The following is a 14,120-nucleotide window of genomic DNA, read 5'->3' as shown; positions in this document are numbered from 1 at the left end:
AATGGCGGGTGTGTGGAGTGTCAGACCACGGCCGATCAGGCATTGATGACCCATCCTAAGGATAGGCCATCAATGCAAAAGTAGTGGACAACCCCTTTAAGATACAGTCATATGAAAAAGTTTGGGCACCCCTATTAATGTTAACCTTTTTTCTTTATAACAATTTGGGTTTTTGCAACAGCTATTTCAGTTTCATATATCTAATAACTGATGGACTGAGTAATATTTCTGGATTGAAATGAGGTTTATTGTACTAACAGAAAATGTGCAATCCGCATTTAAACAAAATTTGACCGGTGCAAAAGTATGGGCACCTCAACATAAAAGTGACATTAATATTTTGTAGATCCTCCTTTTGCAAAAATAACAGCCTCTAGTCGCTTCCTGTAGCTTTTAATGAGTTCCTGGAGCCTGGATGAAGGTATATTTGATCATTCCTGTTTACAAAACAATTCCAGTTCAGTTAAGTTTGATGGTCGCCGAGCATGGACAGCACGCTTCAAATCATCCCACAGATTTTCAATGATACTCAAATCTAGGGACTGGGATGGCCATTCCAGAACATTGTAATTGTTCCTCTGCATGAATGCCTGAGTAGATTTGGAGCGGTGTTTTGGATCATTGTCTTGCTGAAATATCCATCCCCTGCGTAACTTCAACTTCGTCACTGATTCTTGCACATTATTGTCAAGAATCTGCTGATACTGAGTTGAATCCATGCGACCCTCAACTTTAACAATATTCTCGGTGCCAGCATTGGCCACACAGCCCCAAAGCGTGATGCTACTGTGGGTAGCAAGTGCTTTTCTTGGAATGCCGTGTTTTTTTGCCTCCATGCATAACACCTTTTTGTATGACCTCAACTCTATGAACTCAATCTTTGTTTCATCACTCCACAGGACCTTCTTCCAAAATGTAACTGGCTTGTCCAAATGTGCTTTTGCATACCTCAGGCGACTCTGTTTGTGGCGTGCTTGCAGAAACTGCTTCTTTCGCATCACTCTCCCATACAGCTTCTCCTTGTGCAAAGTGCGCTGTATTGTTGACTGATGCACATTGACACTATCTGCAGCAAGATGAAGCTGCAGGTCTTTGGAGGTGGTCTGTGGATTGTCCTTGACTGTTCTCACCATTCTTCTTCTCTGCCTTTCTGATATTTTTCTTGGCCTGCCACTTCTGGACTTAACAAGAACTTTACCTGTGTTCATCCATTTCCTTACTATGTTCCTCACAGTGGAAACTGACAGTTTAAATCTATGAGACAACTTTTTGTATCCTTCCCCTGAACAACTATGTTGAATAATCTTTGTTTTCAGATCATTTGAGAGTTGTTTTGAGGAGCCCATGATGCCACTCTTCATAGAAGATTTAAATAGGAGAACAACTTGCAAGTGGCCACCTTAAATACCTTTTCTCATGATTGGATACACCTGCCTATGAAGTTCAAAGCTCAATGAGGTTACAAAACCAATTTAGTGCTTCAGTAAGTCAATAAAAAGTAGTTAGGAGTGTTCAAATCAAGAAATTGATAAGGGTGCCCATACATTTGCATCGGTCAAATTTTGTTTAAATGCGGATTGCACATTTTCTGTTAGTACAATAAACCTCATTTCAATCCAGAAATATTACTCAGTCCATCAGTTATTAGATATATGAAACTGAAATAGCTGTTGCATAGAGGCATAGAGAAGGAGATGCTGAGCAAACTGATAAATGGCTTGAGGGAAAAGATTCAGTATAAGGGCTCGCTCACACTACTGTATATATCGAACGAGCACTATCCGATTTTTTTTTATTGGATAGCCCTCAATCTAATGTTATACTGTGGGACAGTGCTGATCAGCGTTTTTTTCTAATGTTGATTCAGCAAGAGTAAAAGACGTTGTGATTTGCCGTGCAAATTTGATGCCACTCACCAAATTCAAGTCTATGGGTGGGTGGAAATCATCGTACTGCACTCGGATTTCATCCGTGGACTTAGGCGGGCTTTGCACGTTGTGACATCGCAAGCCGATGCTGCGATGTCGCACGCGATAGTCCCCGCCCTCGTCGCAGGTACAATATCTTGTGATAGCTGGCATAGCGAAAATTATCGCTACGCCAGCTTCACATGCACTCACCTGCCCTGCGACCGTCGCTCTGGCCGGCGACCCGCCTCCTTCCTAAGGGGGCGGGTCGTTTGGCGTCATAGCGACGTCACGCAGCAGGCGGCCAATAGCGGTGGAGGGGCGGAGATGAGCAGGATGTAAACATCCCGCCCATCTTCTTCCTTCCGTATAGCCGCCGGCTGCAGGTAGGAGATGTTCCTCGCTCCTGCGGCTTCATACACAGCGATGCGTGCTGCCGCAGGAACGAGGAACTGCATCGTACCTGTCGCGGCACCGGCATTATGGAAATGTCGGTGAATGCACCGATGATACGATAACGACGCTTTTGCGTTCGTTAATCGTATCATCTAGCATTTACACACTACGATGTCGAAGGTGACGCCGGATGTGCGTCTGGAAAACAAAGCACTAACAAAAATACCAAGTAGCTCCAATACAAACACAAAGAATGACACCCCCCCCACCCCCCCTCCATCAGAACCAGTCTTCCGATCAATTGGCCCTGAAAAACATTGCGAACCCACGACTTACAACGCTGAGACTTCCATCGACCAATCTGTTTAACTGTCTCAGCAGGGAGACCACACCTAGAGGTTTCCATCACCGCCCCAATACGAAAAGAATGCAACGCAAACATCGCCAAAACCAGTCCCAATGATCTCAAACATGCCCAAAAAACACTAATGAACTAATATCTGGACAAAAAGACCCGTCCTCGAGACATAACAATGGGCCATCCTGATTCGGGTGGACCTATGCAAAGCTCAAAACGCACTGCCAATGGCACATACCTGATGCCATAACCTTCCCTAAACGAACCCGCCTGCCCCCACTTGATCCGTTTTTGATTTCTGCATCCAAAATTCGATCCCCATGCTCCAAAATTAGGACGTCACTATTACCCAAGCCCCCGGGGCACGTCATACTGGGAAATACCAATCCGCCAATACACAAAGCCCCGAAAAACCGCCAACGAAAAGCCAACCGCAACAATGATACCTTAATTCCCTACCCAAACATTCCAATAAGCTAAATAACACAGGCCGTCTACCTATGGCCCCTATGCAAACCCTTCAACGCCTGAACTACCCAAAAAAATTTTTCCCATCCTGTACACCTCGCAACCAGAAATCGAATGCCAAATCTGCAATCAAATGACTCAACTTCGTGGAAGACCAACCTGTTATCGCCACTCCCCCGATTTTCCCAGGAACAGTCCTAACTGGGAATCCTCATTCAGCATGCAACCACCCAACCACTACTCCCAGGAACCCATGTGGCCTGATACGCCGCCCACGTGGTACCAGCCAAACTGCCTGAATCCGTGGTCTTGCTGCTTGAAGACCACGCTCCAAAGCTGCGCAGGGGACTACAAGCTGCTGCCGTCCGCCTCTACCGCAAAATCCCGGAAACAATCTCACTGAAACAGGAAAGGAAATCCGCTATTAGGTTCTCTATACCTGGTACCTGAGCTGCTGTGACCCGTATTAATTTCCAAACAAATAAAGACCAACTGCTGCAACACCCGAACAACTTGTGGTAGAATATGCCGAGCCGTTATTAATCGCCAGCACCACCCCCATATTGTCCCAGTTGAACCGGATCTACTTATTCTACAACTGGTCACTCCCCAAATGGAGTGCGACCATCATTGGAAAAAATTTCCAATAGCGACACATTCCTTGTCAACCCCTCCGCCATCCAACTTTCTGGTCACCAATCCGCACATCACTGATCCTGAAAAAAGGCCCCGAAACCTGAGTCACCCGCAGCATCTGTAAACAATTCCAATTTGAAATTAACCACTACCTCATCCTTAAGCAACGAACCACCATTGCCCTGCTCCCCAAAAAATTCTCCCCAAACCAACAAGTCCGCTCAATGTTCCTCCGACAAACTTATGTAGGGGTGAAGAGCAAGCACTCCAGCTGTAGCGCAAGCTAGCCGACGTGAAAACTCGGCCCATTGACATTACCCGACACGCAAAATTAAGTTTCCCCCAATAGTGATTGAACCACCTTTAATTGTAACTTCCTCACCCGGCATGCCCTTGCTACCTCAACCTTAAGCGTGGCAACCTGTCGTCAGGAAGCCGAACCTCCCAAATCACTGAGTCAATTATAATGGCCAGAAACTAAATACAGGTATTTGGCCGAACAGTTTTTCCCCAGGTGCCAAAGGCACCCCAAAGCCTCTCGCTATCCATTCCATTGCTGCTAGAATTCTTGTGCCTGTGCCGAAACAGCCAATCCCACACACCAAAAATTCATCCCGGTAAGGTACCAGTGATGCCAAACCAGAAACATCACGCCCCACCCATTCTAAAAAAGAACTAAAGGTTTCAACAAATGTGCACGATACTGCACAACTCATTGGCAAGCAGGGGTCTCCAAAACAATCTCCCTTCCAAAAACAAACCAATAACGAACACATTTGGATGAACTGGTAAGAGCCGGACAGCTGCCTCAATATCTATCTATTGCCATCAACACACCCCTCCCACAACTCTTTACCTACTTTGTAGCCTCATCAAACGACGTATACACCACCTAACGAAGCTCAGCCAGTATACCATCATTCGCTGACCTACCCCTGGGATGAGACAAATGGTGGATTAGCCGAACTTTACCTGGCTCCTCCTTGGGCCCCCCCCCGAATGACGAAACCACAAAATACGAAAAAGGTAGGAGGGTGACTAACTGTGCCCCCCATTCTCCCCAACGCCACCTCCTTTCCTAACTTTCCACCTACCAGCGCCAAATGTTGATACGCCGAGGGAGATTCCTGGTTGTCCCTGGAACTTCAAAAACAGGGGAAGGAATCCTGAAACCCTCCCCAAAACCCAACCTCAAACTTCAGCTTTGTCCCTAACAGGATCCCTATTTAGGTACGGCAGCATCGCAACTAAGCTCACCGGTGTCTGACCCTTGGACACCCCATGGGATGCTCCGTTACAATAGGTGCGGAGATGTCCAAACAACGGCAAGTGGCACTGACTTGCCTTCCCCCTCATTAACTTACCAACAGGAACTTGACTTCTAGGACCCTGTCTGTCCGTACCGACCACTGGCACCCCAGCTTCCTGACCGGCCGGGGAACCCTGCCCCGCCCTGAAATGACTGCCCAGATCTGGCTGCCGCCATCACCCGCAACCACAAACCTATATCCTTCTGATCCCATCTTATGGATGGACGGTAGCCATCCTCTGATGACACTGCTCCTCATAACGGATCCAGGTCTACCCCCCATAAATCCTATAGGCCTCACCAATCGAGCCCATATAGCAAAACAACTGAAAACAATTCTCTGGCGCCTTTCGCCAATTACTCTTGCCCAAACTGCAACGCCTTAAACCAATTAGCATAAGTCTGAGGAATCAAGTGCCATCGCCACTTCTCCCCATCTTCCTTCTTGCTATCGTCTTTTCCCCCTTTGTCAAAATAAATTTTGCCACCTCCTTACTCCTTTCAGTTTGAACTGCCACTAATACTGGGGAAGAGATACTCCCAACTGTGGACTCACTAGCCGCAATGACGGACAAATTAACCCAAGCCGCCACTGGCGCCGGGGTTTCCCTGGCCCCTAATCCGTGCCCGCAACTGGCGAACGCAACTTAAATTCTGACAACTCCCCACTTAACGCATTCCCCCTAACACCCGCTGGCACCCCCAAACCTAACCCCAGCTGACCCGTCACCCCCCCTTTACTGTGTACCTAAACAGCATGTGAAGACAAACAAAACATGTAATCATACTCACCAGGCTGCACAAAGGTAGAACCTCGCCAGCCGGACCACCTGTATCCTGACGTCCCTCCTGCCGATCTAGCATGACTTGGCTCCTCCCATCCGACTCTGCTCCATTGCTGTTTTAGCCGCGCGGCCCGAGGCCCCGCCGGCCGCATATCCTGGACCTGACGATCAGTAGCGCCGACCAACAGGGGGAGCTGCATATTATCCTCAGGGCTCTCCAAGCACGGCCCCCCCTGCTCCGCTCCATGTGGCCCCTCTCCCAGACAGGGCCTCTGTAGCCGCAGGCCCTGAATGCCAGGCCCGATGTAGTTCCGACCGCAGCCGCCTGGCTCCGCCCACCTCACAGGGATCCATCCGGGATACTATCGCTGCAGGGAGGAGGGGCTCAGGGCGCTCGGCCGGTACATCACCAGAGCGCCCCGCCGCACCGCTGACGTCACTCGCCGACAAGGCAGCAGCAGGCCCCGCCCCCAACTCCAGCGCAGGCCTGCCAACTGCCGCCGGGCCCAGCCGCCCGTCTGAATTCCTCCCAGGCCGGGGCCTGCCGGACCTCGCAGCTCGCGGCGTCCGGCCTGGAGGGTCCCCGGAGGGGCTTCTGTGGCGACGCTGGGCCCTGGGAGTCAGGTCAGGTGACCGCCTCTTTGCCGGTCCAGACCTCCGGGGGGCGCCGCTGTCGCAGGGGTGCAGTCCTTGCCCCCCCCGGACTCCCACCGAAGATCCTCGCTACCATGCTCTGCAGCCACCTGGGGGGATGGTCCCAGCAGCAGCTCTCAGCCGCTCCAGGAGCTGATCCACGGAGTCCATAACAGGTACAGAGATGGGGACTCTCACTGGTGTCCCAGAGCGGGAAAAGTGCCGCTCCTCCCCCAGCTTCACCTTTTAACTGTACCCTGACTTACTCCCCCTCCCCTACCCGTGACATCATGACCTCCACTCCAATCAGTGTCATGCTGGCCTCCACACATGCCCGGGGGGAGGGGGGGGTCAGTGCTCCGGCCATTCTTTCTGCTCAGTCACATGTTGCAGATCAGAAGATTGTGACAAGTTCCTTTTTAAGGGATTGTCCACTATTTAGACAACCCTTTCTCAATTGTTATAATCCCCATGTAAATAAAAAACAGCTTATACCTCTGGTATCATTCCAGCAACCGTAATGCTGGGTCTCACAGGACTCACATGACTTTGTTATGACACTTGAGCTTTGTAGCCAACCAGTGGCCGGTTCACTCACTTCCTTTGGTCATAAGTGACACCTGGTGGAAGTCCGAGCGCAGCAGCAGCTCTCACCTCTTCCAGATGGCAGATATATCCTTAAGAAGTGAGAGTGGCAGCAGGACTCACATGGCATAACAAGGTCTCGTGAGACACAGGCGTCATTGGAATAGTGCCGACACTGGAGGTGAGTACAGGCTGTTTTTATTTTATATAATGATTGAGAATTGCTTGTCTGAGTAGTGCATAACCATTTTGAGACTTTTTGACTATGTTACAGTGACATCAGAAACTGGTTTAAGCATAATACATGTATGCAAGATGCTTGCTGCCTTTTTGCATGTAAATTTCAATCAATATTGTATGATGGCATGTTTATCAAAGGCCATATTCACTTTCTGAATCAGTGATCCTAAAGGAAAGGAGTTAACAGTCCATGCTGCCAATGGAGACGATGAAGCAAAGGTATAAGACAAGTCGTTTTGTTGAGTCTACACGTTTCGAAGTGTTAAGCTTTTTCAGGCCATAAACTACTACAATTGCAGTATTATACTGTATGTCCTGAAGAAGAAGTTTAACACTTTGAAATGTGTAGACTCAACAAAACTACTTGTCTTATACCTTTGCTTCATCGTCTCCATTGGCAGCACGGACTGTTAACCCCTTTCCTCCCGATATACTGATTCTCTCTCCTCTGTTTACAAGTGCTATACGTGATTGTGGTTATACAACCCAAGCCAGGTGAGCCTGATTCATAGTTCACAATTCATTTGTCGTTCAGATAAGACCCTATATGCGCTTCTCTCCCCTGTTTTTAGCCCACACTTCTGCATATTCACTTTTGTACACATATCACAGTATAGGAATTGTGTAAATCATATATTCAGCCACTAAATTTCATGTTGATATTCTGTGAAAAACATACACTCCAATAACATAGATGTTTAATTTTCCTCATCATCCTATGTATACATTTTCACGTATAAGACATAGTTTTTTGTGAAGAGTTTGTGTCACGCATGGACTTGGGGAAGGTCCGCCACACAGCTAGACACGCAACAAACAAGGGGTACACTGGGGAGCCTGATGCTAGGGATGGGGATGATGGGACACCTCCTGTACTCACCTACATCTGCACCCTGCACTCCTAGCAAGACATATACAGGTTTCACACCTGTCGTTGAGCAGGATACTTGAAACCCTAGAAAGTCCTGCGATAACCCTGGCTAGTGAGCTGGCAGGTGAGGATCGCTAGTCACACCACTGCATTAAAACAACCGGAAGGGAAACGGAAGGTACGACAGACAGGGAAAACAATAAAGGATACGGTCCAACTTCACGGTTGCAGTCAGACACCAGGATTGCAACCTACACAGCTTCCATCAACAAAGCGTTCAGCAGCTCCTTCCCTTCCAATTCTAGCTTCAGAATAAATCAGAATAACCGACTCCATCAACTGGGAGATGGGGCCATATATAGGGGAAGGGAGTGGTCACCAACTGGAAGCACCTGAGGACAGGAATCAGAAGTTGTTGGAAGCTGCTGGCAACAAAACTTACATTAACCCTTTCAGCACCAAAGGAAAGAAACACATTTAATATTAAAACTCTCGAAACAGAATGAGACTCAGGCCCTGAACACAGGTCACTATATGCAGAGAGACCACCGTGACAGTTTGCCTCACAATATTTATATTTATGCTACTTTAATCCAACCTCCTCTTTTAGGTCTCGGAGTTCCAGGGGAAGAAGGTGATGGGAGTACTGGATATTTATGGATTTGAGGTCTTAGAGGTAAGTTTAATTTAAACTTTGGTTATACCCTACTAACTATAGTGCTTAAGCCCAAAGTCTTGAGTTCACTGCTCACATGAATGCAGCACTTGACTATTTTTGACAGTCCTATTTCTTATGTTTTCTTAGTTTTCCTTCAGTCAGATCCCCAGCATCAGTAAGTTATTCCCTGTCCCCTATTCCACAGATAAGGGATAACTTACTATCTTGGAAATAACTCTTTAAAGTTAATCTGTCAGCACGATTTCACACCCTAAACTATCAATATGTGCACGTAGCTCTTTCAATAACAAGTCCAGCAATACCTTTACATGGCCAGTCTGTCCCTCCAATACTGAGAAATCAGTGTTTCAACTGATATTGATATTGATATGGGGCTGAAGAGCTATGGTAAATCTCAAGCATCTGTCACTCCAGCTCTATTCCCCAAGCAGCGCCGCCTCCTTCTGGTTGCATAACGACTCCTTTACTTGAAGTCACACAACATAAAGGCTGTCAGTTAAGCAAGAGAAGGCGGCATTGGGTAGTGAATAGAGCTGGAGTGACAGAGACTTCAGATCTACCATAGCCTCATTTGCATATCAATTTAAGCATTGATTTCTCAGTAACGGAGGAACAGACTGGCCATATAAAAGTATTTCTTGACTTGTCTTCACAAGAACTGTATGTGCATTTAAATAGTTGGGGAGGGGTGAAATCCTGCTTACAGATTCCCTTTAAAGGGGTTGTCCACTACTTTTACATTATGACCTATCCTTAGGATAGGTCATGAATGTCAGATTGGCCAGAGTGCAACACCCTGAACCACCACTGATCAGCTACTCTCAGTGCTGGCAGCGGCAGCAGTCAGCCGGAAATGCTCAGTTCTGGAGCTGCCCCGTCTTCTGATAGAGGTTGCGGCTGGGTACTGCACATCCGCCTCCTATTGATCTGAATAGGAGGCGGATGTGCAGTACCCGGCAACTGCTACTATCAGAAGACGGGGCAGCTCCAGAACTGAGTATTTCATGCCGCCTGCTGCTGCCACCGGCACCAAAAACAGATGATCAGCAGGGGTGCAGAGTGCCGGATCCAGGCCGATTTGACATCTATGATCTATCCTATGGACAGGCCATCAATGTAAAAGTAGGGGACAACCTCTTTAAGATAAACCTTTCCTTCATTATATATGGATGTGTTTACAGAAAAAAATGACTCTTCAGCTGTAGCTGTAAATATTTTTTTTTAATTGTTATTTTTACCAGGAAAACAGCTTTGAGCAATTTATTATTAATTACTGTAATGAAAAACTGCAGCAGATCTTTATTCAGATGACTCTGAAAGAGGAGCAGGAAGAATACGCCAGAGAGGTAAGTAAAATGGTGATCTTTCTGGTCACGTTATTCATTTTACTCCTTTCCTGATGATAAGCGTGTGAATCTTATTGTAGGGAGCATACCTGAGGGATGGAGCGAAGTGTAAAGGCCCTGTCACACAGAGATAGATCTGTGGTAGATCTGTGGTAGATCTGTGGTAGATCTGTGGTAGATCTGTGGTAGATCTGTGGTTCCAGTGAAATTGTGGACAATCAGTGCCAGGTTTGTGGCTGTGTACAAATGGAACAATATGTCCATGATTTCACTGCAACCACAGATCTGCCAAAGATTTATCTGTGTGTGTGACAGGGCCTTTAGGGCTCATTCAGACATTTGATTTTCTGACGTACAAGAAAATCTTACTTATTGCTTTGATGAAACTTTGATCAGACGGTGGTCCGAGTGTCATCAGTTTTTATCTTCTCCTCCTTTCTTGGGCTAAGTTAACATATCCTGTAATCATCCGTGAGATCGGATCTGGCAGAGATCCATTGGCAAAAAAGTTGTGCAAATTCAACTTTTTTTATCCGTTCTTAAATATTTGATGTCGGACAAATTTGTTTTTAAACATAAGAGACTATAGAGGATGGATCCATTAACAGATTGCTATTTAGCCATCTAAACTAGGAATGGGGGGCGAGGGTATTCACTTTATAGAAGGGGAATGTAGTGCAGATAGTGACCAGGGCACAAGTAATGAAATTGGGGGTGGTACGGGGGGAAGAGTTAGGACAGTTAATACAGTAAGCAGGAATACAGGTACAGAGTCATACGTAATGTGCATGTACACTAATGCCCGAAGCCTCACAAATAAGGTGGAGGAATTAGAATTAATATTGTTGGAAGAAAATTATGATATAGTGGGGATATCAGAGACATGGCTGGATGAGAGCTATGACTGGGCTGTTAATTTACAGGGTTATAGCCTATTCAGGAATGACCGTACAAATAAGCGAGGGGGAGGTGTGTGTCTATATGTAAAATCATCGTTAAAACCCATCCTGCGTGACAACATATGTGAGGGTACTGAGAATGTAGAGTACCTATGGGTGGAGATAAGGGGGGGGGGATGAATAATAAAATAGTGATAGGGGTGGGTTATAAGACGCCGAATATTATGGAAGAGGTAGAGAGTCTCCTCCTAAAGCAAATTGATAAAGCAGCGAGTCTCGGAGAGGTAATTATTATGGGGGACTTTAACTATCCTGATATAAATTGGGGAACAGAAACTTGCAGTTCCAGCAAAGGAAATAGATTTTTGATAACAATGAAAGATAATTACCTTTCACAAATGGTACAGGACCGCACAAGAGGGGGAGCACTACTAGACCTTGTACTAACCAATAGGCCAGACCGCATATCAAATATACAAGTTGGGGGTTACTTGGGGAATAGTGATCACAAAATAATAAGTTTTCATGTATTCTTTAGTAAGATGTCTAGTAGAGGGGCTACAAGGACACTAAACTTCAGGAAAGCAAATTTTAAACAGTTGAGAGATGATCTAAGTGCAATAAACTGGGATGATGTACTAAGTAATGAAAGTACACAAAGCAAATGGGAGACTTTTATGAGCATCCTGAATAGGGCTTGTGCAGAAAATATACCCTATGGGAACAAACATGCTAGAAATAGGAGGAAACCCCTATGGCTAAATAGAGCTGTAAGGGAAGCAATAAAAGAAAAACAGAAAGCCTTAAAAGAATTAAAGAGGGTAGGTAGTGATGAGGCATTATATAATTATAGAAAATTAAATAAAATATGTAAAAAGCAAATTAAGTTAGCTAAGTTTGAGACAGAGAGACTCATTGCGAGAGAAAGTAAAAATAATCCTAAAATATTCTTTAACTACATAAACAGTAAAAAACTGAAAAGCAATAGTGTTGGCCCCCTTACAAATAGTCTTGGTGAAATGGTGGAAGGGGATGAGGGTAAAGCCAACCTGCTGAATGACTTTTTTTTCTACGGTTTTTATACAAGAAAATGCCATGGCAGATGACATGACCAGTGATACCATAAATTCACCCTTGAATATTACCTGCTTAACCCAGCAGGAAGTACGCCGCCGCCTCGAAATCACAAAGGTTGACAAATCTCCGGGCCCGGATGGCATACACCCCAGAGTACTACAGGAATTGAGTTCTGTGATAGATAGACCATTATTTTTAATCTTCTCAGATTCCTTAATAACAGGGTCGGTACCGCAGGACTGGCGCATAGCAAATGTGGTGCCAATATTCAAAAAGGGGACAAAAACTGAGCCGGGAAATTATAGGCCGGTAAGTTTAACCTCTACGGTTGGTAAAATCCTTGAGGGTTTCTTGAGAGATGCTATACTGGAGTATCTCAAGAAAAATATCCTTATGACAGAGTATCAACATGGGTTTATGAGGGATCGATCCTGTCAAACTAATTTGATCAGCTTCTATGAAGAGGTAAGTTCAAGCCTGGACCAGGGAAATGCAGTGGATGTTGTGTATATGGACTTTTCAAAAGCTTTTGATACGGTGCCACACAAAAGGTTGGTACATAAAATGAGAATAATGGGGATAGGGGAAAATATGTGTAACTGGGTTAAAAACTGGCTCAGTGATAGGAAACAAAGGGTGGTTATTAATGGTACGTACTCGGACTGGGTCTCAGTTCATAGTGGGGTACCACAGGGGTCAGTATTGGGCCCGCTTCTTTTCAACATATTTATAAATGACCTTGTTGGGGGCATGCGGAGTAGAATTTCAATATTTGCAGATGATACTAAACTCTGCAGGGTAATCAATACAGAGGAGGATAAGTTTATATTACAGGGAGATTTATGTAAATTGGAGGATTGGGCTGAGAAGTGGCAATTGAAGTTTAATGTAGATAAATGTAAGGTCATGCACTTGGGTAGAGGAAATAACATTTATGATTATGTACTTAATTGTAGAACACTGGGTAAAACAGACACAGAAAAAGACTTGGGTGTATGGGTGGATGGTAAACTTCACTTTAGTGGACAGTGTCAGGCAACTGCTGCCAGGGCTAATAAAATAATGGGATGTATTAAAAGAGGTATAAGTGTTCATGAAAAAAATATAGTTCTACCTCTGTACAAGTCACTAGTGCGACCGCACTTAGAATACTGTGTACAATTCTGGTCACCGATATATAAGAAGGACATGGCTGAACTGGAGAGGGTGCAGAGAAGAGCCACCAAGATTATTAGAGGAATGGGTGGGCTGCAATACCAAGACAGGTTATTAAACTTGGGGTTATTTAGTCTGGAAAAACGAAGGCTTAGGGGGGATCTAATCACAATGTATAAATATATGAGGGGACAGTACAGAGACCTTTCCAAAGATCTTTTTACACCTAGGCCTGCGACTGGAACACGGGGGCATCCGCTACGTCTTGAGGAAAGAAGGTTTAATCATAATCACAGACGAGGATTCTTTACTGTACGAGCAGTGAGACTATGGAACTCTCTGCCGCATGATGTTGTAATGAGTGATTCACTACTAACATTTAAGCAGAGCCTGGACGCCTTTCTTGAAAAATGTAATATTACCAGTTATGTATATTAGATTTTATGACAGGGTATTGATCCAGGGAACTAGTCTGATTGCCGGATGTGGAGTCAGGAAGGAAATTTTTTCCCCATTGGAACTTGTTTGCCACATTGGGGTTTTTTTGCCTTCCTCTGGATCAACATGTTAGGCTACGGGTTGAACTAGATGGACGTAGGGGCACTTTGCACACTGCGACATCGCAGGTGCGATGTCGGTGGGGTCAAATTGAAAGTGACGCACATCCGGCATCGCATGCGACATCGCAGTGTGTAAAGCCTGGATGATACGATTAACGAGCGCAAAAGCGTCGTAATCGTATCATCGGTACAGCGTCAGCGTAATCCATAATTACG

The 14,120-nt window shown here is 45.7% G+C and overlaps 1 protein-coding gene across 2 annotated transcripts in view; it reads left to right on the top strand.

The window, feature by feature from the left end:
- The window catches only part of MYO1A (myosin IA), a 128,849-nt gene that overhangs the window by 62,504 nt on the left and 52,225 nt on the right, over nucleotides 1-14,120 (top strand). For both annotated transcript variants that reach the window (XM_075337052.1, XM_075337051.1), the window contains exons 13-14: nucleotides 8,799-8,864; nucleotides 10,109-10,213. In XM_075337052.1, the coding sequence (XP_075193167.1) occupies nucleotides 8,799-8,864; nucleotides 10,109-10,213 (171 nt within the window). The remainder of the gene's footprint in view (nucleotides 1-8,798; nucleotides 8,865-10,108; nucleotides 10,214-14,120) is intronic.

This window comes from Anomaloglossus baeobatrachus, chromosome 2 (genome assembly GCF_048569485.1).
Source record: "Anomaloglossus baeobatrachus isolate aAnoBae1 chromosome 2, aAnoBae1.hap1, whole genome shotgun sequence".
Taxonomy (NCBI): Eukaryota; Metazoa; Chordata; class Amphibia; order Anura; family Aromobatidae; genus Anomaloglossus; species Anomaloglossus baeobatrachus.
This window is presented reverse-complemented; position numbering and strand designations above follow the sequence as displayed.